Below are 25,463 nucleotides of genomic sequence, written 5' to 3'. Positions count from 1 at the left end.
TGCATCATAACACTGTCGTAATGTGGGTCAAAATATTCTTGTATACATTTTTGGCATTTGGTCTTACTAGTCTTATCCCCTTTTCTATTCTTTGAGAAAGGCTGTATTTTAATTAGCTCACTTTTTACATGCTAATTATCACTTCATGGAATTTTAAAACCTTAAGATAGTCCCAAGCATCATCTTTGTAATTAAAACCTGAAAAGGTAATTCATTTCCTCCCAACAGTCAACACAACATGTAAAAATAGAAGTTTTTACGACTGCTTTTCTGGTCTTTTATAAAAGCTTAAAGTGCAACGAGGAAGCTACTTCTACATATAAATACAATCTAATAGGATTCTCTTATTTCTTATTAAAGCTACAAATTAATAGGAAAATAGTGCCGCCCACGAACTTTTGAATTCTGGGGAGTGACAACAGCAAGAGCAATACTGAAAGAGCAAAACGACGCGAACGCGCCCTAGCCAGGCGGGCGAATGGTAGGCACGCAGTTTGTGTTTGTTGGCCCTGAAGGGAAATACCTATTTTGTGAATTAAACCTGGGCGGTAGAAGAGTGCCCGCCAGCCTCACACTCAGCTAAGCTCACTTTGGAAGCATCTAGCCGACCGGTGACTCAGGGAAAACAGCCGCTTTCACTGCACCGCTCCCCGAATTAGAATGAAGAAAACCTACCCCTACTGGAGAGACTTTGACCTAGACCCTGTGACCCCGTTCCTCACTCCTCCCCCTCCTCCCGCTCCCCGCCCGCTCCCCGGCTTCCAGGGGAGCCCCTCCCCAGGACTCAGTCAAAGCGCCACGTCTCCTAGCTCCCAGCTGTCAGCCCTCCCGCGGAGGCGTCCCCCAGTTAACCCTTCACAGTCTCGGTTCAGAGTCACGGCCCCAGACTCGGCTCCTCCGCCGACCCCGAAAGAGTCACGGGCAACCCCACCAGCCGCGCCCTTACCCCAGCGGCTGCCACCCCCGCCCGGCCCGCGCCCACGTCACACCACGCCCCGCCCCGCCCCCGGCTCCCACGTGACCCGCGGCCCGAGTCAGGCGTCCCCGCGCGGCGTGGATCGCGGCCGGAGCCGCCATTGTTCCGCCGAGGGAGGACGGCAGGGCCTGGCACTGGCGCCGAGACGCCGCTTAGCGGCCGCCACTGGAGACACTCCGTCCCACCGCCCCCCCTCCTCCCGGCGGTGGCGGGGCGAGGTTGAGAGGGGGAACTGGGAGCCCCCTCTCCTCCCGGCGGCGGCCGATCCCGGGCTTCGGCGCGAGGGGCGGCCGCGATGCGCTCGGCCTGAGGCGGTCGGCCCGGCCCTTCCTGGCTTCCCCTGACTCTTCTACGGCGTCTCTGCGCCCCGGCGTCATCCCGGGAGTCCCTCTGACGGGAGGGAAGATGGCTGCACGGAGCTGGCAGGACGAGCTGGCCCAGCAGGCCGAGGAGGGCTCGGCCCGGCTGCGAGAAATGCTTTCGGTCGGCCTGGGCTTTCTGCGCACCGAGCTGGGCCTCGACCTGGGGCTGGAGCCGAAGCGGTACCCGGGCTGGGTGATCCTGGTGGGCACGGTCGCGCTCGGGCTGCTGCTGCTCTTCCTGCTGGGCTACGGCTGGGCCGCGGCTTGCGCCGGCGCCCGCAAGAAGCGCAGGAGCCCGCCCCGCAAGCGGGAGGAGGCGGCGGCCGCGCCGGCCTCGGCCGCCGACGACCTAGCCCTGCTGAAGCAGCTCCGGAGCGAGGACCAGAAGAAGAAGAACCGCAAGAAACTGCCCGAGAAGCCCAAAGTAAGTCGGGCAGGAGCGGCCGCGGAGTGCCGTAGAGTAGGGGCGAGGGGCCCCGTCGAGCGGGCGGGAGGCCGAGCCCCAGCCGCTCCGGCCGAGATGGGAAAGGCAGAGGTTGAGGTCAGTCGAGAGCCGGGACGCGGGTCCCCCCGACGGAAGGGGCGATCAGCGGACAGGTTACTTGGGGGAATGGTGGAAACTCGGGAAGTGTCGGACGGGTGGGTTAGACAGTTTCGAGGAAGGAAGTTAGACGGCCCGGGGTATGTTTAAATGAAAGAGCGCAGAGGTCAAGTCATTTTCGAGAACGCTAACCGCCGGAATAACACACCAACTCTTCTTAAGGCCTGCCTGCCGGGTAGGCTGCCTGGGTAATGGGACCTTAAGGTTGTGTTGGGAAGTTCTGGAAAGACTGCGCCTGGAAGACAGATGTCTGGTTCAAGTCACGTTGAGACCGTAGCCACCGAAGGAAATGCCGTGACCTAAAAACTCTGGGGCTTACAGAGGATTAAAGGTACCAAGGTCTAGACACGCTTCCATTTTAGTAGGAACTGTTAAAGGGAAATGGTTTCCCACTCTTATTCCTGTGAATGTGGCCAATGGAGGCCGCAACAGGAGCAAAGCAAGAAAGAGTGAGTCGGTCGTCTGGTAGACTTTCGGGTGCGTGGCTCTAGGAGACGGCTGAGGCAGTTCAGCACGTGGTGTGGGAGGGTTAGAACCAGAGGAAAAGGGGATGACAGGGCAGAATGGTGCAGGCTGACAGGTTTTCGGGTCCGGTTTCCCGGACCACGTGTGGGGCTGCGGAGAGCATCACATCTGCTTTATTATGCCTCGTGTTTCATTTCTGCATTCGTTATTGCCATTTCTCCATGGTTCTTCTGGTACATCGTTCATAGTTTTATTTATTTAAAGAGTACTTTACAATTGAGCAATAGAGTGTGAAGGGTGTGCAGAACTAGAATGAGTTCCTAACCCTTTTTTACAATATATCCACTGAATTAAGCTCTTCACCTTTTCAGTGCAATAAAGCAAATGTAACCATTGCCTTTACCATGCGAAATTTACTCTGGTGTTTGGTGGGGCGGTGGGAGGTATACATCGAGGTTTTAGAGGCAATCATGGAGACTGGCGTAGGAGACAGATTCATAGAGAGGTCTAGTATTTCATAAACTGTAGTTGCCGTGTAAGTGTGAGCAGTGTTAACGAGGTTTGGAGGGTGTGAGACTGATTCCGTCTGAAGAGTTTAGGAAAGTTATTAGAGGAGGTGGGATTTGACTTCAAACTGAAGTGGTGAGAGCATTGTTGCTGACGGTACAAAGAATAAGGCTGAATTAGAGACTTGACAGGTCGCAGTTAGTGCGTTATTAGGCCTGGATAAGAATGTACATTTTGAGGGTGGATTAAGAGGATTCAAGCTACATACAAAACCTAGTAAGGGTTACAACTTTGCCAATATGAATACTACCTTCAGTTAATAGAAGAGAAATTAGTACTGATTTGGAGCATATGTAACTGTATTTAGATGTGTAGACAGCAACAAGGACTACCAGTAATATTATGGTGAAAATAGAGAACCTGGCCCCAAGATGAGGGAAGGTGATCTTGAAAAAACCACATGGGTTAGTAAGCCTAATCCCCGTGTGGATGAAGCGGGTTGTGACATTTTCAAAGCCCTCCTTGAGACGTCTAAGATTTCAGATAGGCTGGACTCGAGTTGAGAGACAGGTGCCCCAAGCGCCCATCCCAAGTGCGTGATAACTCAGATGACTCATCTGAATGAATAAACAGATCTTCTATTAGGGAGTGGAGAATGGCAAGAAAAACCAAATGGTTGCATGTTAATGAAGTGAGAAAATCTTTGCCTACCTAATAGTAAAAATGTGTTAGAGTTTGTTAACATTTACAAAATTGTAGCTTTCAAACTTTGACTGCAGCCTACAATAAGAAATATATTTACATTACAGTACCTTCCCATACACATATCTCACTATTGCCCATTTTTCAATATTATGTGTGACCCACGAAATTGGTTTCACCTGTGATTGTGAGACATGCCCCAAAGTTAGAAAAACACTGCTTTATAGGGCTAAAAAGTATAAACTGCCCCCCCCCTTTTTAAGTACTCATACACTTTGCACCACTTGGAAAAAAGCAGAATACTGCTTGCAAAGTCTTGTAAAAACGATACAGTATTCATAGGTTTCACTGTGAAGGGAATACAAAAGGAAAAGCTCACTTTCTCCCCAGGGAGCTTTTTACTCCTGTTGTGGAAAAAGATATACTCAAAAAATTAGCAATGCAACCCCATTGTGGGCCCAGGTGACAGTGAAAGATACAATCTCAGAATTTGACTTTGAAAGTGGGTAGAAGCAGGATAATGCTGATAGAGGCTGAAGAGACAGCAAAGGCCTAACTCTGTTAGCCTGGCAGAGATGGGGAACTCTAAACTTAAGGCATTTAACCTTGCTCTGTTCAGCTTATCTTATTTATAAATTGAAGATCTTAGTTGCGTTAAAACACTTCAGGATTCCTCAAAGTGTTACCCCTGACTTCTTGCAGTAGAGTTGCTTTGAATACTTGTTAAAATTTGTAGATTCCTGAACCCCTCCACAGGTCTTATAACTTCAAAATCTCTAAGCTGGGCCCAAGGAATCTGCATTTTTAACAAGCTTCATTGGTAAATCCTTGCCTGTTAGTCTGAAAATCACTCACTGGAATAGGGCCCCAAGAATGATAGTAGAAGAGAGAGTTCTAAGTGCAGTTAAGTTTAATCTCATGCATCTCTTCATCGCTGCATCATTCTGTATGCTTTTTAGGGCGCACTTATTCAAGTGGATTCAGTAATGTAAACTGCAGTTTTATTTTCTTCTATTCCATTATTTTTAGTTTTCTCTTAAATCATTCCAAATTTTGCAACATAGATTTTCAAAATTTGCTTCTAGTGGCTTGTTTTTATTTTTAGAGTTGGTGATATTTAGCTTTTCAAATCTATTCATAAGTGTTTTTTGATATTTTTATATTCAATTGGTTTTTATCTTCTAATTATATCTTGCCATGAGTCTTTTTTTAGGGCATGAATTACAGTGTGTTCCCCTATTAAAAGTGAAGGGGGTGGCACTTTTCACTGGGCTTAGTTCTTGGCACTTTTGGAAGTCATTGTTATCTTACATGCATATTCCACGACACCTAGTTCACTGTATTATTATCTTTTTAACTATGAAATTCTTTATTATAGTTTTTCCATTACCATTTAACCCCCTTATACCCTCTCTTCCCTGCCATCATCACACTGTTTGTTGTCCGTGTCCATGAGTCCTTTTTCCTTTTCGCTCCATCCCTCCCCTGGCCTCCCCCAGCCTCCCCCAGCCTCCCCCACCCCCAGTAGCTGTCAGCCTGCTCTCTATCTATGAGTCTGTCTCTGTTTTGCTTGTTAGTTCAGTTTGTTCGTTAGATTCCACATATAAGTGAGATCATATGGTATTTGTCTTTCTCTGGTTTATTTCGCTTAGCATAATGTTCTCCAGGTCCATCCATGCTGTCGCAAAGGGTAAAATTTTCTTAGAGGGGAAGAGAGGGAGAGATAGAGGGAGAGAAACCTCGATGTGTGAGAGAAACAGTAATTGGTTGCCTCTCCCACACTCCCAACCTGGGACTGGGCCCACAACCCAGGTATGTGCCCTGACTGGGAATCAAACTGCCAACCCTTTGGTTTGCACGCTGGCACTCAGTCCACTGAGCCACACCAGCAAGAGCTAAAATTTTTCTTTTTTATGGCTGAGTAGTATTCCATTGTATAAATGTCCCATAGTTGTTTTATCCACTCATCTACTGATGGACACTTGAATATGAGTATTAAACAGGCACTCAGTAAAAAATTTTCACTTGACTTAATCTGAGCAATGATTTAGATGGATGTGAGATCTCAGATAACTGGTCTTTAACTATCATTGCTTTGGATTTCAACTTTGAAGTGCATAACCAGGATCAACTTCAAAGAAAATTAATTTTAGTAAACAAGGTATTTTTCTATTAATGTAGGAATTTTAATAAAGATTTGGCATAGTGCAGTTGTCAGTGTCTCTAAGCTCAGTGAATGGAAGAGGAGTGTTTTTGTCTTGTTTGCTGCTATATAACCTTTCACAGTGCTTGACACTCAATAAATAATTATTGAATGCATTATATATATACATATATATATAGTAACATGTCCCACCCAAATGGTTCTACAACTTATGCCTATTCTTAATGCCTTATGAGCCACCTTTTTATTTTTACATTGGAAGATGGCTGTGTTTGCCTCATCTAGCTAAAATTCTGTAAGGTTCATTTTTCTACAGCCAATGGGTCATTCTAATAATATGCAGTGTTTTCTGCAGTCAGTACTTCTGTTCCAGTTGCACTGTTGCTGCCCTACATTTGGGCCCTAGCACCTTTTGCTTAGATTGTCCTAACAGCATCCTAACTGGTTTTCCTGTTTCCAGGCTCTCTTTGTTGCCAATCCTTTGTACCCACTCATGTCAGTTAAATTTTTTAAAGTCCAACTGTAATCAGGTGACTTTCATGTGTTCACATCTTATCGGTAGTTTCCCCATCACCTTTTGAATAAAATCTAGCCCATGACATGGCACTCAGGCCTGTTCGTGATCTGACTGCATCTTCGGTTTATTTCTGACTGTACCCCTGAGGGCAGTACCATCAGCTAAGACTCTGTATTTATTTATTCATATTATTTTCTTTTATTAAAAGTTCCTTCTCTTTATATCTCTACAGATTTCTACCTAGCCTTCAGTGAGGCACAACTGCAGTGCTACCTCTACTATAAAGCCTTCCCTAGCTCCCCAGAGTTAGTTTTTTTATATGTTTATTTTATGTTTTATGAGAGCTAAAACAAGAAGGCAGAGCGCTGCCTGGAAGTGTGCCTGTTGGGTGACTCAGATTTTTTTTGAAGCTCTGTGCTTGTCCACAGATGATCAGGAAAGCACCTCTAGTATTGATTTGGAAGTTAGAAATGAATTTTAGTGAGTAGGCGAATTAGCCAACATGGAATTCCCAAATAATGGGGATTGGCTGTATATAAGTTTGTATTTGTAACTGGACCATTCCTCTCATCTTCAAACCTCATGTCCAGGTGTATACATGATATCTCCAGTTGGAAATCTGACATTAGTCTTGAAATCTTTTAAAAATATTTTATTTATTTATTTTTTTAGAGAGAGGGGAAGGGAGGGAGAAAGAGAGGGAAACATCAATGTGTGTTTGCCTCTCACACGCCCCCTACTGGGAACCTGGCCCAAAACATAGATATGTGCCCTGACTGGGAATCAAACCAGCAACCCTTTGGTTCTCAGGCCTGTGTTCAATCCACTGAGCCACACCAGCCAGGGCCATTAGTCTCAAATTTTAACATCTCCAAAACAATTCATAATTTCCTGACCTCTCCTGGTCTTCCCTATTTCTGTAAGTGGTAAATGAATCTACCATCCCTTCAATTTTTCATGCCAAAACTCTAAGAATCATTCTTGATTCTTCCTTTTTTTCTCACATCCTTGTGTCTTCCTCACCTTATGATCTAATCCATCAGGAAGTACCATCAGTTTTATCTCCAAAATATATATTCAATCTGACTGCTTATTTTGCTGTCCCCATAGCTCACTCGTATGGCAAGTAGCTGCTGTTGACCGCCTTCAGTCCTTTCTCTACACCCTAGTAAGGAATCTTTTTAAATAAAAACGAATCACTGATCTTGTCTAAAACCAACATTTCAGTAGCTTTTGCATTTTGAATCTAGACTTTCCTATATGGCCCAGCACCTGCTTTTCTTTCTAAGCTGATTTTGAGTTAGTTTCCTCTCATTTGCTACCCCCAACTATAGTGCTCTGTTTTCAGTTCTTCAAACACTTTCACAAGCCAGTGCCCTTACATGAGCTGTTATTAACACTTGTCCCCACTTTTTAATCAGCCTCGAGAGCTCCCCTTCCTAGAATATCCTTCCCTTATCACCCTATTTGAAATAGGCATCCCCTTCCATCTTTGGTCTCAGTCCCTTGTATGTTTTCTTTATTATAGTTATTTACAGTTTGTAAATTATTTATTTATATATCCATTTAATTTTTAAGGGTCTTTTCCTTCTACTAGATTGTGAGCCTTGATGTATAATGGCAAACAGTGCCTGGCATATAAGAGCCTTTGATAATTGTTGAACAGAGTACTTAAAATGACATCTTATAGTTTAATTTGATAATCTGTTATTGGGCTAATAAATTTGTCTTTTATGATATTTCCAGTAGAATTATGTGTTTTATTCTTAGGCAGTGGTCTTGCCATATTATCTCAAGTATTAGTAAAAGGTAAATTATATCACTTGCCAAGTACAGGGTTTCCTTTTTACCTTTAAGTCACTACCTCCCTTGGTATTAACTCTTAAAAGAATATCATTTGATTAAGAAATCCTGAGTAAAACAAATACTCCTGATTTTACAGAAAAGAAATGTTGAGATTCTGAGAGATGAAAGTGATTTATTCAAGGTCATAGAGTAAAAGAGTTTCAAAGGTAAAACAGTAGCCTGAGTACTAGTCTAAGAGCTCACTGTTATTTCCACTATACTTCTCTATTTCCAGTAGCATGTTCCAGGATAATACATTGTATTCAGGGAACAAATTCAGTTTTCCTGGTGAGTTACAACTTTCTTTATTGTTTTTAAATTTTACCTTTAGAATCAGAAGTTTCTGTTACAATTACAATGACTTTTACAAAAAGTCTAGAATTTGACGCCATGTATTTGGTTATATGACAGGACTTTCTGCCAGAGGCCTGGCAGGGAACACCTTTAATAGTTCTGAGAGAAAAGACCTTTACTAGTTGCACTCATGTTAGATACCAAGAGCAGCAGTAAACCCTCTGAACACTTACTTCTTTTGTGCTTTGGCATTGTAGATTTTCATATACTACTTCTCAAGGTTGTGAAAGCCTTGAAAGAATTTTCAAATTACTATTATTATTCAAACAAAATCAAGAGACCTAAATAAGAGATTGGTATTATTTGACCAGTTTTAAAATTTACTCTTTCTCTCCAATTATGCTAGTTTTCAAATTGTTTCACAGAATGCCAGTGTTCCAGAAGGCATCTGTCAAGACCCAAGAGAGAAGTATGTGGATATATGTTGGCTCTATGACTTGTAGTCCTTATGTCAGTGCCCAGCAGATAGAAAACCTTGAAAACCAATGCCATATTTAGTTTTTCAAAGATTACCTTTAGCGTGATTTGGCCATGTGACGGGGGTAGAATATTATCTCTCCATCCTGTAAAAGTAGTCCTGAGCATCCCTGATGCAGTTATTTGGATCCCTGAAAAGAGTTGAGTTTTTGGCTAGCTGTGTAGATGGCTCAAGGATCTTTTTTTACCACTAAAGGAAATACCTCAAGATATATAGCACGATTTTGCAAATTTGAATTATAGACCGTATTTGTAAGATGGTTCTCTCAGTTATTAAGAGTTTTAATTCAGGGTTGAATTGTAAAATGTTAGTAAATTACTGTGGCCAAATCTGTCATTTATGTGTGTGTTTAGTTTATGTAATTGATATGTGCACAACATTTGGCAGACAAAAAACAGTTTGTGCCTTCAAATAAGTGACAAATTGTTCTATCTTGAGTTTGTATCAGGACTCTTTACAACTAAAACTAAGAAACTGACCAAGACTGGGTCTTGTCCATTAAAAGAGATAATGCATGTAAAACATCTAGCAAGGCTCTTGGCACATGGCAAATACCTGGAAATTATTAGTTATTGTCATGTTATTTGACAGTCTAATCTATCAGCTAAAGATGATGCCTCTTGAATTTCTTGAGAGAAGGGGGCAGGGAGCAGAGTATACATTTTGTCTTGTATGTGCTAAGTGCTTTTCTCTACCTGTCTTCCTTTGCTAGGTTCCAAGCTTCTTGAGGGCAGGGACTGTGCCTCACTTGTCTTTGTTTCAAGGGTTCTACGTATTACTCTACTGTGTTCACATACTGGATATTAATTGAATGAACACAAGTGAATATTATGTAATTTTCTTAGAAAATGATGAAACTACAAGCAGTCTTTTAAAAAGAAAGATGACATTATAGATGCCTCTAGAGCAAGTCTGGACTATTTCTAGCCTCTGAGAGGCTATATTTACTTATCGTTTGTATTCTGTTAACTTCCCAGATGAATTTGCCCGGAGAATTGGGCCTGAAGGATAGATACGTGTACTGTTTCTGGCCCTCTTGACCATCAGGACTTAACATTTATTTTGAGCTGTTAGCATGAAAAATGACCTGAATGCTGGAACATGAGGATATGGGCCACCATAGAAGTTTCCAAGTAATTTGAAGTCAGTGGTTTTTACATTTTGTGACTAGAAATAAAATTTACACAACTAAGAGAAAATGGGATTTAAACGGTTTAATTTTAGACATCATATGTTAGACTTTGTATATGCTTGCCTTAGATGTAGAATCTTTTGCAATTTAGAACCAGTTTAACAAGTATGTAAAGGCTGCTCAAATGGAGTAGAAGTCTATTAAGAATATTTTCTTATTCTAAACTTTCACACTCCTGGAGGGCAAATTTGTTTCACATGTCCTTGTTCCCGAGGTCCCTACCTCAGTGCTTGGTACTTACATACTTAATAAGTGTTTATGGAATTAATAAATTGAAGATAGATTCACATGAATTTTTTTTCCTGAAGTCAAGGATAATTTAAATAAGACCTTGCTCTCCTGCCATGGGCCCCCCTTCTCCATCTTATATTCCCTATTGTTAGCCAGGTGTCTTTATTCTGCCTTATCACTGCCCCTCTCACACACACACACACACCGTATTCTTTTGTGAATGTATTTTTTTAAAGGATCTGCGATAGGATTTGGGGGAAAGTATAGTAATAAGACAGACATGGTATTGCCTACAAGGAGTTTACCCACATAAGAAATGATATTTTTCTGTTATTGCTTGATTTTCACCAGATTTGAAGGACATTCTTCAGTGGTCTATTTTAAAATATAGATTATGTGCTGTATATGAAATTAACTTTGGTTATATAAGGGAGCATCTCAAAGTTTTCCAGAAAATTTAAAACTAGGAACAATGAGAGGCCCGTGTAATTGTTAATCTGTACAAACACCGTGTATTTTATTGCTCCATGATTAGAGAAAATAATACTTTCATATAAAACCCAGATTGGCAGTCACATTGGATTTGAAGTACTGGTTTGCAATTTAGTTGCTTTTCACGTGAGCAGGTCTACATAATATGCTTTTATTTAGGGATTTGCTAATTTAAATGCGGTTAATAAATTTCCAGGACAGGGCCTTCTTAACCAACTAGTGGCAGACTAAGAGGACAGCTAGTGTTGCTGGTGGGTAGGAGAGGCTCAGCCGCCACGGTGTGTCCTCTTTTCTTAGTACACAAGGATACTCTTGGCTTTACTTTGTGGGTAAGAGGCTTATTGTTTCATGGTATCAGGCATTTATGGGGAGTTGTTGATGACTTACGGAATCCCAGTAATTATGAGAGCTATATAAAGCCCAAGGGTTGCTGAAAAATTGGGAAATGTGTATAAACCAGAGAGAACAGCTACATTTAGAGCCTTTACATGAGTTGGTTTTACAAAGGAAGTAAAATTGGCAGAGGTTGGAGCGCCTTTGGCTTGCTTGCTGAGATTGGTTCAGAGCCTATGAAGTGGAAACTGATTGTTTCCACTGCTGATCACTCACTGATTGAGGACTCCTGCCTTGTGTAAAAGGAAAAATTGTTTCATCTTTCACTTGGGAGTCTGTATAAACAGTGTTTGCAGTTTTTCTCAAAGGAATCGCATTAAATATTTTAGTAAGTTAAGATAGTTTTTAATTAACTTAATTTCTCATCTTTCAGCAGTTAGTAAGTAAATTTACATGATTCATTGTACTTGTTTATGTGAGTAAATGTAGGTGCTATATCAGTAACTATGATGAAGAGTTTCCTGAAGGGATTACTTAAATGAAGTTTTTGCAGAGATAAGCTTTGAGCTGCCAGTTAAAGAGATGGGAAACTTGAATTGGAGCTGCAAGGTCATTCAGTTGGTAAGGCTTACATAGAAAGGTGAGGCTGACCGCAGGAAATTAGAAACAGTAAGTTCTGCTGGAGAGTATAGTATGAACTAAGAAATTGCGTGAGAGTTGACAAGATGGTGATACTGGAAACCAGAATTAAAGTTTTATATTCCTAATGTGGATATGGCTTTAAGTCCAAAATCCTTTTTGGACTACCTTTCTTTGTGCACTGCACCCCTCTGCCCCACCACAAATGCCTTCCCCACATACGTAAGAGGCCTGTCCAGCAAGTATCAAGCCTTGTACTATGAAAAATAGAGACATTTATTGAAAAAGATACAAGAAACATTGTACATAGGACAATGATGCCTAAGTCCCCTTCACAGGAGGCACCTTGGGAACTCACACAGTTCTCCCAACTACCATCAGCTGCTCCATTGTATTTTCCTGAATCTCATCAATGGTCTGAAATTTCTTCCCTTTCAAAAGTGATTTTAGTTTTGGGGAAAGCCAGAAGTCACAGGGCACCAAATCTAGGCTGTAAGGGGGCCGAGTCACCTGGGTAACTTGATGTTTCACCAGAAAGCTCTGCATGAGACATGATACATGAGAAGGTGCTTGTCGTGACGAAGCTGCCAGTCACCAGTTGCCCATAGCAGTGGCCTTCTGCATCGTCCGAGTGGTTTTTGCAGAGGAATGTCCAAGCTTAACACAAAATTGATGCAGATTTGTTGTTCTGCTCACTCGGTCCTTTTGAATGCTACAACCACACAGTACACATGCATACTCAACAGTATCTACCACCCCCACTGGCTAGTACAGTGAAGTTGTCATTGTTCACATATGCACATTCCAGTCCACTCTCCTTGGCTGCCGGGTTACATAATATCTGCAAACTGTTCTGGTTATATTAGTAATGTCTGGACTTTTCCCAGACATCCCTCATATACTTATTAGAAGAGGCAGCATTAAAATGGCAAAACAGCACAGAAGAAAGAGTGAGGAGACCTGGTTTTGGCATTAGCTGTCTGACTTTAAAAAGTTCTTTTAAATGCACCTATTTGACAAACCTGGATCACTTACTGTCTGCTGCTTAGGGTCCAGTGCAGATGCAAGAAAAAGAGTCCTCACCTACACTTTCTGTCTGTCTGATCGCGGCAGCCAATACTGAACGGGGGAATACAAACAAACACATAAACAAAAAGTCATGGAGTTTTTTATAACTCAAATTACTTTGTAAACAATTGAAGAGCCAGCTTTACTCCAAAGACTCTCAAATACGAGTTTCCTTTTTTTAAATGTTGCCTAAGACCCAGCAGATTAAATTTGGATTAATAAGGAATTTAATCAGCTAAAAGACATATTTTGTTTTGATTTTTCTGCCATAAATCTTTGGAAGCCTACAAATTGTGCTTTATAATAATAATGGTCTCTTTTTCCAACTGCATATCCCTGATAATTTTGTACAAATGCGGATAATGTCACATTATAGAAACTTTTGAACATTCATGTTGTTTTCTTGAGGATAGCTCTGCTATAATGAGTAGTCTGATAGAAGTCTATTCTGCTAGCTGGAAATAAAGCAATTGAAACTAGTATATTGACTTACTAATTTACAGTGTTAAATATGGGCAAGTGAAAGAAGTAGTGGATTCAGAAAGAAGAGGTTAGGGTACAGATACCTGGGCCCCATTCTTCAAACTCCTGAACTAAATAGTGATGGGGCTCAGAAATGCTTCTTTCAAAACAAAACGAAACAACAACTAGAGATTATGATTAAAAGTCAAAATTTGGATTCACGGACTTAATTCTACTCTTTAACACCTCAAAGTGCCATCATTTTATTTTAGCAATGTTAGGAAAGCTGAAGTAGCCTTTGTAAGCTGTGGCAGTGGGTTTGTAAAGCTTCTTAATCTCAGAACAGTAGGGCCATTAGATTATAGAACTACAAGGATCACTGGGAATTACCTAATACAGACACCAATAAACGGTGGTCCAGTGGACCAGATTTGGCCCTCCACCTGTGTTTTATTGGGACACAGTCATACTTATTCATTTATGTATCATCTGTGGCTCTTATCTGGCCCTTTACTGAAAAACGTTCGTCAGCTTTTCAATAGGTCATACCTATCGTTTTATAGGTGTAGAAATAAGATGTGGAGAAAGGATAATGAGTGAAATATTCTGAGACTACACATTTAATTAGTGGTCAGAGTACAAATACAGTTTAGTTCCTTGTCCTGCTTTCATGCCATTATTTTTTGTTCATGGGATTGATGCCTGGGTGAGGTCAGAAAATAGATTTGTGGTACAGAATTTTGTTTATAAGTTCATTATTGTATTATAAAACACAGATACTAGGTTAGTGAAAGATCCATCACATATTAGATAGCATGGCTGAACAAAGCCCTTTTTAATTTGGGTTGGGGGAATAATTTGATTGTAGTATATACTGTTTCCTGAGTACGAATCTTCTGTTTGATCTGCCAAACAGTCTGATAACAAGAGTCTTTTTTTGTTGCCTGTGCAGCCAAATGGACGGACTGTTGAAGTGGCTGAGGAGGAAGTTGCCCTAACTCCTCGAAATGTAACAGCAAAGCTGCCGTTAGAGACGGATAAGAAAAATGAAAAGGTAAGTTTGGGATTATATAAAATTAGATGCAAGCCTCTTAGTAGAGCGACATATAAAAAAATGATGCTTTTCTGTTTCACAAAATTATACACATACTCCCACCTCCCTTAAAGGAAAACTGAAGATCGGAATTAATCGTAGCAGATGTATGAGTGGTAAAGGTTCCAGACATGTGATATACCTCTTATTTGAAAACAATTGTATTACCTTTGTTAATAGTGCATTCTTGGCATAAAAAGCTTAGCAAAATTGTCATATAATATTCTGTTGTGACATAGTTTGACTTTTTTTGACAAAAGAAAGTCCTCTAGTATTCAGGTCATCATTAAAAGGTTTGGATGTGCGCTCATAAGTTTTCAAGTAAGACAACCTGATATATGCCATAAATGGTACATTCCTAGGATTTGTTTTATTTTCCAGTTGCCAGGGTTAGAATTGACCCATTTTATTCGACTTAATTTAGTTTGTAAATAACAAAATATACAAGAAACTGTTAACACTGTTTCCTTCTGTTAAGGAGGAGAGAAGTTCCATTTAATTCCTTTTTGTACTCCCTCCTTTTTTCCTTCTTTAACCCTGTGTGTGCCTAACTCCTTTTCAGGAAAAACAACCAAAAACCAACCACAGATAGGTAAATGATTTCTAGGAGCTAGGGTGCAGCAGGTCCAGCTCTGTAGGATAAATGGTATGAAATGGTTGCTACAGTTTCTTAATGCTTATATTTTCAAAATATCTAAAGAACTGGTGAAATCCATTCTTCCCCTGTAACCCAGTGAAATTGGTCTAGGGCTAAGACAGCTGCAGGTCGGATGACTTAATATGAAAGATGGTTGTGGAAAAGAATTAAGTTTATGTCTGACTTTGCTTTGGGAAAAAAAAAAATAGTAAACGACAGTGTTAACAAATAAGCATATAGTTTAGGGATTGTGAATTTATATTGTGAATAGTTTATATGCTTAATGTAGACTTCTACTTCTCCCATCTAGTATTTCCTTGTTTCTGGGCTTTCTTTCCCCACGAGTGAGCATTTTATACCCTGCTTCTACTCCCTGAATTATTCTGAAAAATTTGTAGTTGGAATAATTAATGAACTATCATTTATCTCTGATTGATTAATCATATATAGTTTAAGTGTATCATGATGTAGAACCACAGTTTGAAGTTTATAATTATTCTGAAATTTCTTATGTTAGGGAATAATTATAATACTTGACATTTGTTAAGTATCTATAATATGGCAGGCATTGTGTAAGGCAAGGTATGTGTATATATGTATGAATGTATCTGGTAGGGACAGCTTATTGAGCACTTACTGGGTGTATTTTAAGACTTTATGGAATAATTACACACATAATTTATCATTGCAAGAACGCTGAGGAGGTGGTATTATACATACCTTACAAATAAACACCCTGAGACCTAAGTTACCTGAGCTATTAAAAGTACAGTCTGTTCTAACCCAGACCTATCTGACTTCAAATTCTGCTTTTTACTGCTCCATTTTATTTCTGATCCTTTCAAAACCTACCAGGCAGTGAGTAATAGCCCGCTTTATGGATAAGGGCTCTGAGGCATAGAAGGATTTTGTGATTTCACCACTTTCATACAGCTTCTGAACTAGGATTCGAACTCCGCACATTGTGACACTAAAGCCCATGCATATTGTTAACCTCCTCCTCTCAATTGCTGTTGCCTTTTCAGTACAAAGCTTCTACTTTTGGTTTGTTGCGTATTTGATTTCACTTTTTGCTTAATAATAAATGCTGCAACACATGGCTAGTCTTTCTGTTTGCCATCCTACATCTTGAATTTATGCTTTTTAACTTGGTTCAGTCCAAGTGACTCTCAATTCAGGTAGTTTTTTATGCTATTGAATTGTATTTTTGTGTGTTTAAAATATAAGTGATGTTTCTAGACTTCTTATTATCTTTCTTTGTAAACAAACAGTGTCTTAGATCTACATATTCACTTTAACATTATTGTACATTTGTTTTTCTCTCTGGGCCCCACCTCGGGCACGTTGAGAAGTAGTTTGCCCATGCAGTAGTTGCACGTTAAGCTGTGGTAGTGAATACCTTCCTCTGTCAGTTGAGTAAACCTAATAGATAAAACATCTGAAAACTATATACGAGTGTATATGACAAGAGTTATAGATCTTGGGTCTATAAAGGTCTTCTTTTGATGCTAGCCTCTAGTAGAATACACATGGACCATGATCCAGGCTGAATGTATTGTGCTATTAGATGCTGAAGGGAAAGCAGAGAAACGTAAAATATACTTACTCTCAGAGAGATGACAGTCTAGTTAAGGAAAGGCAAGCACAAGGGAGAGATCAGGTAGCAAGGCACTGAGTGTCCAGTATTCAGAAGAGATAGATTATCTCATGTAGGTAGCCAGAAGGTTGACTTAATTGGACACTTAAGTAGAAGTAGACGGGGGAAGACTGATTTTGACAGGAGAGAAGCAAATGAACACAATTAGACATTATTTAGCTGAAAGAGGAGAACATACTCAGATACACTCAAGGGAAACCCCAGACTGAGTGCTCTGGGTGGAGTAGGGACAGATAAACACTTAGGTACAGATTGTATATATCAGGATGTAAAACCTGGGGCAACATTTATAATTAACAAATCATTCTTGCATATATGATTGTAAGGGTCTGATTTAAGGTAAAAGTGTAGAGATTGTTAGTGACAGAAGCAAAAATGTTTAAAATTTGGTCACCAGAAGGTTGTTCAGGATGACGTTAGTGACGTCTACTGAAACACTGACATCATTCATTATGTATATTAATAAGCTCTTACATTTTTATGATGCTACATGGTGTACAAAATGCTTTCATCTATCTTAACCCTGATTACCAACTTGGAAGATGGGCTATTATTTTTTTTATGCAACTCATTAAAAGTTTAGTGAATTGTCCAAGATCACAAAGCTAGTAAGCAATACTCCCTCAATTTTCCCAAGGCAGCAGTTCTAAAAGTGTGGTCTGTGGACGCCTGAGAAGGGGTCACAGAAGACAAAACTATTTTTACAATAACTAAGACATTATTTGCCTTTTTCATGATATTTGCACTAATGGTGAAAAAGCAAGAGTGGGTGAAACTGCTGACTCCTTAGCACAAATCAAGGCGGTGACGCCAAACTACTAGTAGTGGTTTTCTGTACTACACTCCACTCATAGTAGAAAATAATAATAAAAATAATAAACCAAGTGCTAGTTTAACTTGAGTGTCCTAGATGAAGCAGTAAAAAAAATTCCAACTTTGTTAAATCTTGACCTTTGAATACATGCTTTTTAATTATTCTGTATGATGAAATGGGAAGTATGCATAAAGTATGTCGTGTGCTAAAGACACTCTTGAGAAAAAAACACTCGTTCAATTAAGTTGCAAGCTGGACTAGTCATTTATGTTACTTCAGTTTTACTTGAAAGAACAACTGATAGACAGGCCATGGTTATATTTGGACTTAGTTATTTGCAGACATTTTTCTCAAAAATAATCAAGACAGTCCTGTTACTTCAAGGAAAACAGCTGGTAGTATTTGTTACAAATGATAAAATGATTTGTTGCCAAGTGGAAATTAGAAATTTGGAAAATTTATATCTGCCACCATGAGCTTGACAACAGCATCCTACTACTTCAGGAATCGCTGATGAGATCTGGTGTCATATGAACAGATGTGTTTTTTTAGAAACCTTGTGTATAACGGAATGTTTTAACATTTTGGGAAATGTATGTAACTCAGTGAACCAGTGTTTTCCAAATGACAAATGCTTGCATGTTACAAAATCAGGCAAGTCTAAAAAGATCATTCAAAGTGCAAGAGAGACCAATGGGCTTTAATGTAATAGAATATGAAGATTTCACTGGTGCAGTTTCCACATCGCAACAATTTTTATGAAACTACCAACCGACGAGTTTTGGTGTAATATTTTTTTTATTTCTCAACCTAAAACCCTTATTGACTTCCTATTGCTTTTACTCCACAATCCTGACTATAACCTAAAGACCCTGCCTGTGGTTCAAATCTCCTTACTTAAATCTTATCCTCTCTAAGGTGTAGACACATTGTTGTTTTTTTAAAATTTTTGTTCAGCAGTTTTATTTTGAGATATTTTGTGGTAATAAAATTTACTTTTAAGTATATGATTTTAGTGTATTTACAGCTATCACCACAATCTAATTTTTGAACATTTTCTTCTTCCCAGAAAGAAATATTGTGTCCATTATCTGTTGCTCCCCATTTTCTCCTTGTCTCCCCTTAGCCCTAGTTCCTGGCAACCACTAATCTTTGGTGTATTATGGAATAATATCACAAATCTTAAAAAAAAAACTATTAAAATACTCTTCCCTTTTCAAATTACATATCTGTATATATAGCCAGATTTTTTTTTTATTTTGTCAGTTACAGTTTATATTCAGTATTATTTTGTATTAGTTTCAGGTGTAAAGCACCGTGTTAGACAATCATATATTTTAAAAAGTGTTGCCCTCGATATTTCCAGTGTCCACCTGGCACCATACATGGTTATTACACTGTTACTGACTACATTCCCTGTGCTGTACTTTACATCCCCATGACTGTTTTGTAACTACCAATTTGTACTTCTTAATCCTTTCACATTTTTCACCCAAGTCCCCAACCCCCTTCCTTCTGGCAACCATCAGTCTGTTCTTTGTATCTCTGAGTCTGTTTCAATATTGTTTGTTCGTGTATTTTGGTCTTTAGATTGCACAGATAAGTGAATTCAAATGGTATTTGTCTCTCTCTGACTTGTTCACTTAGCATAATACCCTGTAGGTCCACCCATACTGTTGTAAATGCTAAAATTTTATTTTTTTTAATGGCCAAGTAATATTCTGGTGTATATATGTATCACAACTTTTTATTTACTTGTCTATTGATGGGCACTTAGGTTGCTTCCATACCTTGTGTAGCCAGATTTTCTTCATGTACTTCAAATAACATATCATTAAATCGAATGCAGAGTAGATATGCAAATCCAGCTGTCTTTTATGAAGCCAGACATTAAAGATAATTGCAAATGTAAAACATGCCACTCTTCTCACTAAAATGTTTTTGTTTTGGGAAAAAAGGAATTTTGACACAATGGAAATAGAATAAAAATCTCAGAAAACAGTTTTTGTCATGAGTTAGTGAAAAACTTTATACACCTGCCACTAGTCTGCAGACCAACACATCATATTTATTTCTAAGCTTTAGAAAATACTCAACATTCCTGTTTTTCATGCTCCATTTCCTTTATCAATCCTGACATTACCAGCAGAGACTGGAGATGATTATAGAGCTATAAATATTACAGATGTCTGTTCACCAAAATTTTAAGGACCACTACTTTACAGAATCAAGAATTAATAAATTGAATAATGATTATATTCCATGTAAGTAACTGGCTGTTTACCATGTAAGTAACTAATTGTAAAATAAAGTATCACTTAGCTTAAAATTTGTTACAGTATCCCTTTTGTAATAATTTTGATGCTATACAAATACTAGGTCATACTCCCTAAATTGATCTGTTCAGCATGAATTGGGCACTGCCCTGCCTTTCTTTATACTTTGCACTTCTTTAAAATAGCAAAATTTGCTAAGAGAGCAGTTAGCCATTTGAGTAGATCTACTTTTGCTGCCAACTCTACCTTTTTGGTGCTCTAAATAAGTGATAACACTTTCTTTTTGAGTACTGTCCAGTCTTAGGAATACTCATTCATGTTAAGAAGTTAAAGGTAATGGATGAGTTTAATTCTGGAAGTCATTTTTGTGTGTTTTATTTGATAACCAGCTTATAATTTTTTGATATTTTAATTTCTATGAATTTGAGAACAAATTACTCTAAGTCTTAGAAGTACTTTAGCACGTGCTAGTAATACCATAGTCTCCAAGGTGGAGCGTACAAGAAGATCCATGGGGATGCAGGAAGAAAATATTAGACTGTCTACATATACTGTATTTTTCGGACTATATGATGCACCGGACCATAAGATGCACCTAGGTTTTAGAGGAGGAAAATAGGAAAAAAAATTTTGAAGCAAAAAATGTGGTCCTGCTCCTGCCTCCTGTGGCCTGGCTCCACCCCCCACTCCCACCCAGTGAGCCAGGTAAGCTACATTCGGACTATAAGATGCACCCCCATTTTCCTCCCCAAATTTGGGGGGGAAGTGCATCTTATAGTCTGCAAAATACGGTACTTAGTTTTTCTATTGAAAAAACAAATTAAGCTTTCCTCATTTTATATATGGCTAGTCATTGGCACCCTCATTTGGGATGTTACATGGGCTAGTGAGATACTTTATAGGAGGGATCTTGAGAAGATTGGGGAGTTGCAATTGAAAAAAGTTCCATTGGTTCTTTGCTTATACCACAGGTGACAAACACAAGGCCCACAAGCCGAATCCGGCCATCCACCCTGTTTTATCCGGCCTGGCACTTTGTTTCTACTGGCAGCAGTGCTGAGCTCCTTGCCCCTAGTTAAGGAATAGTTACATTTAAACAGTACTAAAATTTAAACAGTCCTAAAATTACATTCGGCCCTTTAAAGGCAACTACAAGGCTGATGTGGCCCCCGGTGAAAGTGAGTTTGACACCCCTGGCTTATACCATATCCTGACAGATTGCAACATGTGTGCTCAATTCTGTGGGTTAATTTATTGTATTACTGGGTTTAAACTAAACTAACTTTTAGTAAATAGACTGCCAAAAAGCTACAGATTGCACCTGATAATCATGTAAGTGAACAACTAGAAAAAGAGTATTCCTACAGAGAACTCTTATCAGCCATATATCATCATGAGGTTAGATTGATTTTAAACATTGGTCATCTAAAATTGAAATTATTGAGTAAGATTTTTGAAATAGGAATATATTTCTACTTTTGGTAAGAAACTGTCCTCATATATATACTATGTCTTGAGATTTTAGCTGAAGATATTCTGAAACTAACCCAATTAACGGGATATCAAAGCATTTAGAATGTGAGGACAAACCTCTACAGTTTTTTTAGAGATATTTATTTATGTAGTACTCAATAAGGCAGAATTTTACTAAATATAATTATAAATGTCTAGAAGCCTCTTTTGAGGTTTCTTGTTTCCAGAGAAAGACGCCCCATGGGAAACACTTGTTCTCTCTGCCTTGGTAAAATTAGGTAAAATTAGCAAAAACAACGCAGCAGTCAACCAAAACACACTCCTTCCTTAGCATATACTATTGGGTGCAGCGTAAAAGCTTTACTGATTAAGTAATGTTTTTAATTTTTCGTAAAACATTTCAGTAAATTAGTAGCAGAGCAAATTGCAAGTTGAGAGAAAGTACAGATGTTTCTAACATTACAGTCTAGGGAACTTGCTAGATTTCATCTCAATAATGAAATGCATGAATAACTACTTTTGTGAGCAAGTAAAGATAGGAGATACCCACAAAGATACATTCTCAACAGCAGATCACTTACTTTAAAGTTTTTGTGTGGAAAACTGAATAAAAATCACTGATAAGGAGCCGCTGGACTGGAATTAAACCAGGAAAATCAAATTTGAAGGGTAGGGAGATAAGGTTGGTTACACAGAGGGCACCATGCGCGGAATTCACTTATGACATTCCTTCTAGAAAACTATGGCCTAAGAGGTTTAAACCAGACTGCAAATTGAAAGACCAAACTTTTAAATTACAGAAAGGACAAGGGGGTGATCATCACCTTTTATATTATAAAGAAAAAATTATAATTAGATTATGGCAAAATACTTTTATATATTTGGTTATAAAATGGTTATTTGGTTATAGATAGTTTAGGGTACAACTTTAAAAGTGAACCTTGCATTTTCTTTACTAAAAAAATCAAGTGTTTCAAGTATGCTGATACTTTTGTAATGATAAATGGTTGTCTACTTAGAGCAGATACTTTTGGGGAAGTTTTCTACTTAATCTCTTCCTTCCGTGTCAGTGAAGTTTCACAAGGTGTCATAAAGTAGCTTTTTGTTTTTTAAAGAAACTTGTGCTATAACAAGTGTATTCTGAAAAGTTTACATCATTATGTGATTTTGTTATTTAAAAAGATTTGTCAGTTACTTGTGAAAATTCTCATAACTACACAATTTAACTGCTTAGGAGCAGTTTTCTGACCAAAGAAAAAAAGTGTAGCAGCCCAGACTCTGGAGCACACTTGTATGAGACCACATCCCGGATTCAGCACTTACTTTACTTATTACGTGACCTTGGAGTTGGTTAATCACCCTGTGCTGCCCTTTTCTCATCTAGAAAGTGGGAATAATAGCATCTGCCTCATAGAATCATTTTGACTCAGTTGGGTAATTAGAGCTGTGTAAGTGGCAGCAATACAACCAGTTGATTAACTTTCTAAATCTTTTTACTGAGTCCATTTGTTAACAATACCCCCCAAAAGTAGAACCTTCCAATTAAATTGCAGGAACAACTGATTGATGTTGAGGAAGAGTAAATTTTAGTAAATTTCCACAAAAACTTTTGCATACTTAGATGATAAGGTTGAAAAATTAGAAGATTATTCAAAAATGATAAAGCATAGTCAATCATATTGCCTTTGCTAAAGAACAGTTTTACAAATCTGTACAGTTAGTTATAGGATATGTATAAAATTTACAAGTCAATATTTTGGAGTGTGTGCTCAATTTTTTCTCATAGAAGTATAAGAACAAGCTTATCTAACCCACTGCTATAAGAGTGAACAGCAAACCCCTCTACTTGCTGTACTTCCTCAGATATTCTATCCGAGTGGTACCATATCTCCCACCTGTGGATTGCCTTCTGGGCATTGGCACTGCTTATCTGCATCTTTGGATTACTCTTTCTAATGAGATTTTAGAATTTTTAAACTAATTTCCTAGACATCACAATTCCCTAAGGAATCATCAATCCATCCTATTTGGTATATATATTCTTTGGCAATTTAAAAGTTAGTGATAGTGGATCTAATGATTTGTTAAAGCTTTTTCATTGTCTAAGTTTTTGAAAATGGAGTCATTTGCTGTTCAAGGTGCAAATATTATTTTAAGCCCCGATTCACTAAATACCTACTGTGTCGTGTATTCATTGTCTATTTAACTCACTTGTCTGATATTGGGGAAGAGGTGTTATGACCACCAAAACAAAAAGATACCTTCAGACCAAAAGATCAATCTGGTAACTCCATAGACTATAACAATTTATTATGCAGTCATTTACTTACTGGAAGATTGGGCCAGAGTTTTGCATGAATAATCTTCACTACCAAACCCTTGTAACGTACTGTTTTTATAGTATAATTTGGATACTCATGTTGAAAAGACAAAGGGACAAGGGGCCATAACTCCTGGTGGTCTTGTGATAGATGGTTGATTATAATCAGTACTATCACCAGTTTGATATTTATCTCAGTTGCTAACAAAAATATTTATGGCTACATTTTAAGGAACACAGATAACCATCAACTAGAAAGCTTTGACATGCTTGCTGAGGACAAGTTGGTCAAAGGTCACAGCATGAAACTTAAAAATGAAATCTGGGAGACACAAATAGGGAGTTGGTCTTGTTCACATCTACATCTGTATACTCATTCTTCTCAGGAGGATTTTATTTATAGTATGCATACATACATATACACATATACTTAGCATGTAATGCTGACAGATTTCTTCTAATGAGACTTATGGTGTCAATTTTTTGTAATACCTGTATTGTATGTATGACAAGGAGAAGAGACAAAATGTGAAATTATAATGGAAGCCAGTAGGAAAAGATTTACAGATTTTTGTACAGTAGGAACAGAGTTTTCAGAACACTTCTAATGTTTTAAGTGATGTCTGTTTCAAATACTGTTGGAGATTTGGGGTTAAGGGTAGTCTGTTTCATGCTACGTCTATGTCCCTGCTAATATCTGATGCTCTACAGACTTCCTCAAGAACAGATTTCTTCTTCATCTTTGTACATCAGAACCTGTCATGAGTCATTCATATAAAGCGAACTGAAGATTCTGTTGGAAATATAATGAAATGTCATTCTCTTGCCTTCAGGAAGTTCATATTATCATTAGAAAAACTCTGAACACTTGCATATTGCACAGTATTGGAAATGTCACAAGGAAGTTTGTGGCAAATGGTGAAGTTGATGGCAGTTTTAAATGTTTAGAGATTTGAGAGTATGTACTTAGAGGGGAGAAAAAGGGGGAAAGTGACAGGGATAAAGCAAATGGGGTGGAACTTGAGCTGGATTGAGAAAAAATAATGATGGATAAAAAAAGAAAAAGAGATAACAGAATGAATAAAAGTCATTTCGGTATTGGACCTCAGTAGAGGAACAGTGGTTCGGGGGACAAGGAAAATCACCCTGCATACCCTGGCTGCAGCACTTTATTTTGTGAAGAGAAAATCCACAGTCAGTGTAACTTGGGCAACAGGATGCTTCGAGGTGACAGTCTGTTGCAACCAAATGATTATATATGTGAATAGAAGAATACAAGATTGAGATTAATTTGTAGAACACCTTATTTGTCATATATGGATGGTAGGAAATATCTTAATTTTTTTAATGGGAATGTAAATTAATTGGACCGGTATAGATATGTTGGGAAATGTGCATTGTGAGGGAAGCCCTTGAGAATAAGAATTTCTCCTAATGTCTCATTTACATAGCTATTGAATCCTATTAGATTATAGCACAGTTTCTGTAGGTAGAAACTTTTATTCAATTCTATGTACTAAGGTTCTAGAACAATGTCTGGCACATGGTAGGTATATAATAAATCTTGATTGCCTGAAGACCATTCAAGGAAGGCTAGTTTAGTAGTCCACCTGGATCCATAGTGGAGCCTGACAACAAATTGAGGGGTGAGGGAAAGGAGAGAACTATGGTAACAAGAGACCCAGAACTATGTACGTGTTCCCAGTTTTCCTTCAGAAGTGTTAGGTGTTGTGGCTGCTCAGAAGTAAGACATTCACCTCAGTTGGATGGGTGGGGCAAATCAGTAGTATGTATACATATTTATT

The 25,463-nt window shown here is 38.9% G+C and overlaps 1 protein-coding gene across 3 annotated transcripts in view; it reads left to right on the top strand.

Annotated features, from left to right (window-relative positions):
• Positions 1–1,024: 1,024 nt before the first annotated feature.
• Positions 1,025–25,463, top strand: part of MTDH (metadherin) — a 58,551-nt gene continuing 34,112 nt past the window's right edge. Inside the window, exons 1-2 of one of the 3 annotated variants that reach the window (XR_006652838.3) lie at positions 1,025–1,762; positions 14,341–14,442. Coding sequence is in view for 2 of the 3 variants with exons in the window: in XM_024572039.4 (XP_024427807.1) it covers positions 1,382–1,762; positions 14,341–14,442 (483 nt within the window). In the remaining variant the exon portion in view is untranslated. The remainder of the gene's footprint in view (positions 1,763–14,340; positions 14,443–25,463) is intronic. The other 2 variants (XM_024572039.4, XM_024572040.4) reach the window with 2 other exon arrangements.

This window comes from Desmodus rotundus, chromosome 8 (genome assembly GCF_022682495.2).
Source record: "Desmodus rotundus isolate HL8 chromosome 8, HLdesRot8A.1, whole genome shotgun sequence".
Taxonomy (NCBI): Eukaryota; Metazoa; Chordata; class Mammalia; order Chiroptera; family Phyllostomidae; genus Desmodus; species Desmodus rotundus.
Note: the sequence above shows the minus strand (reverse complement) of the source record. Positions and strands in the feature narration are given on the sequence as shown.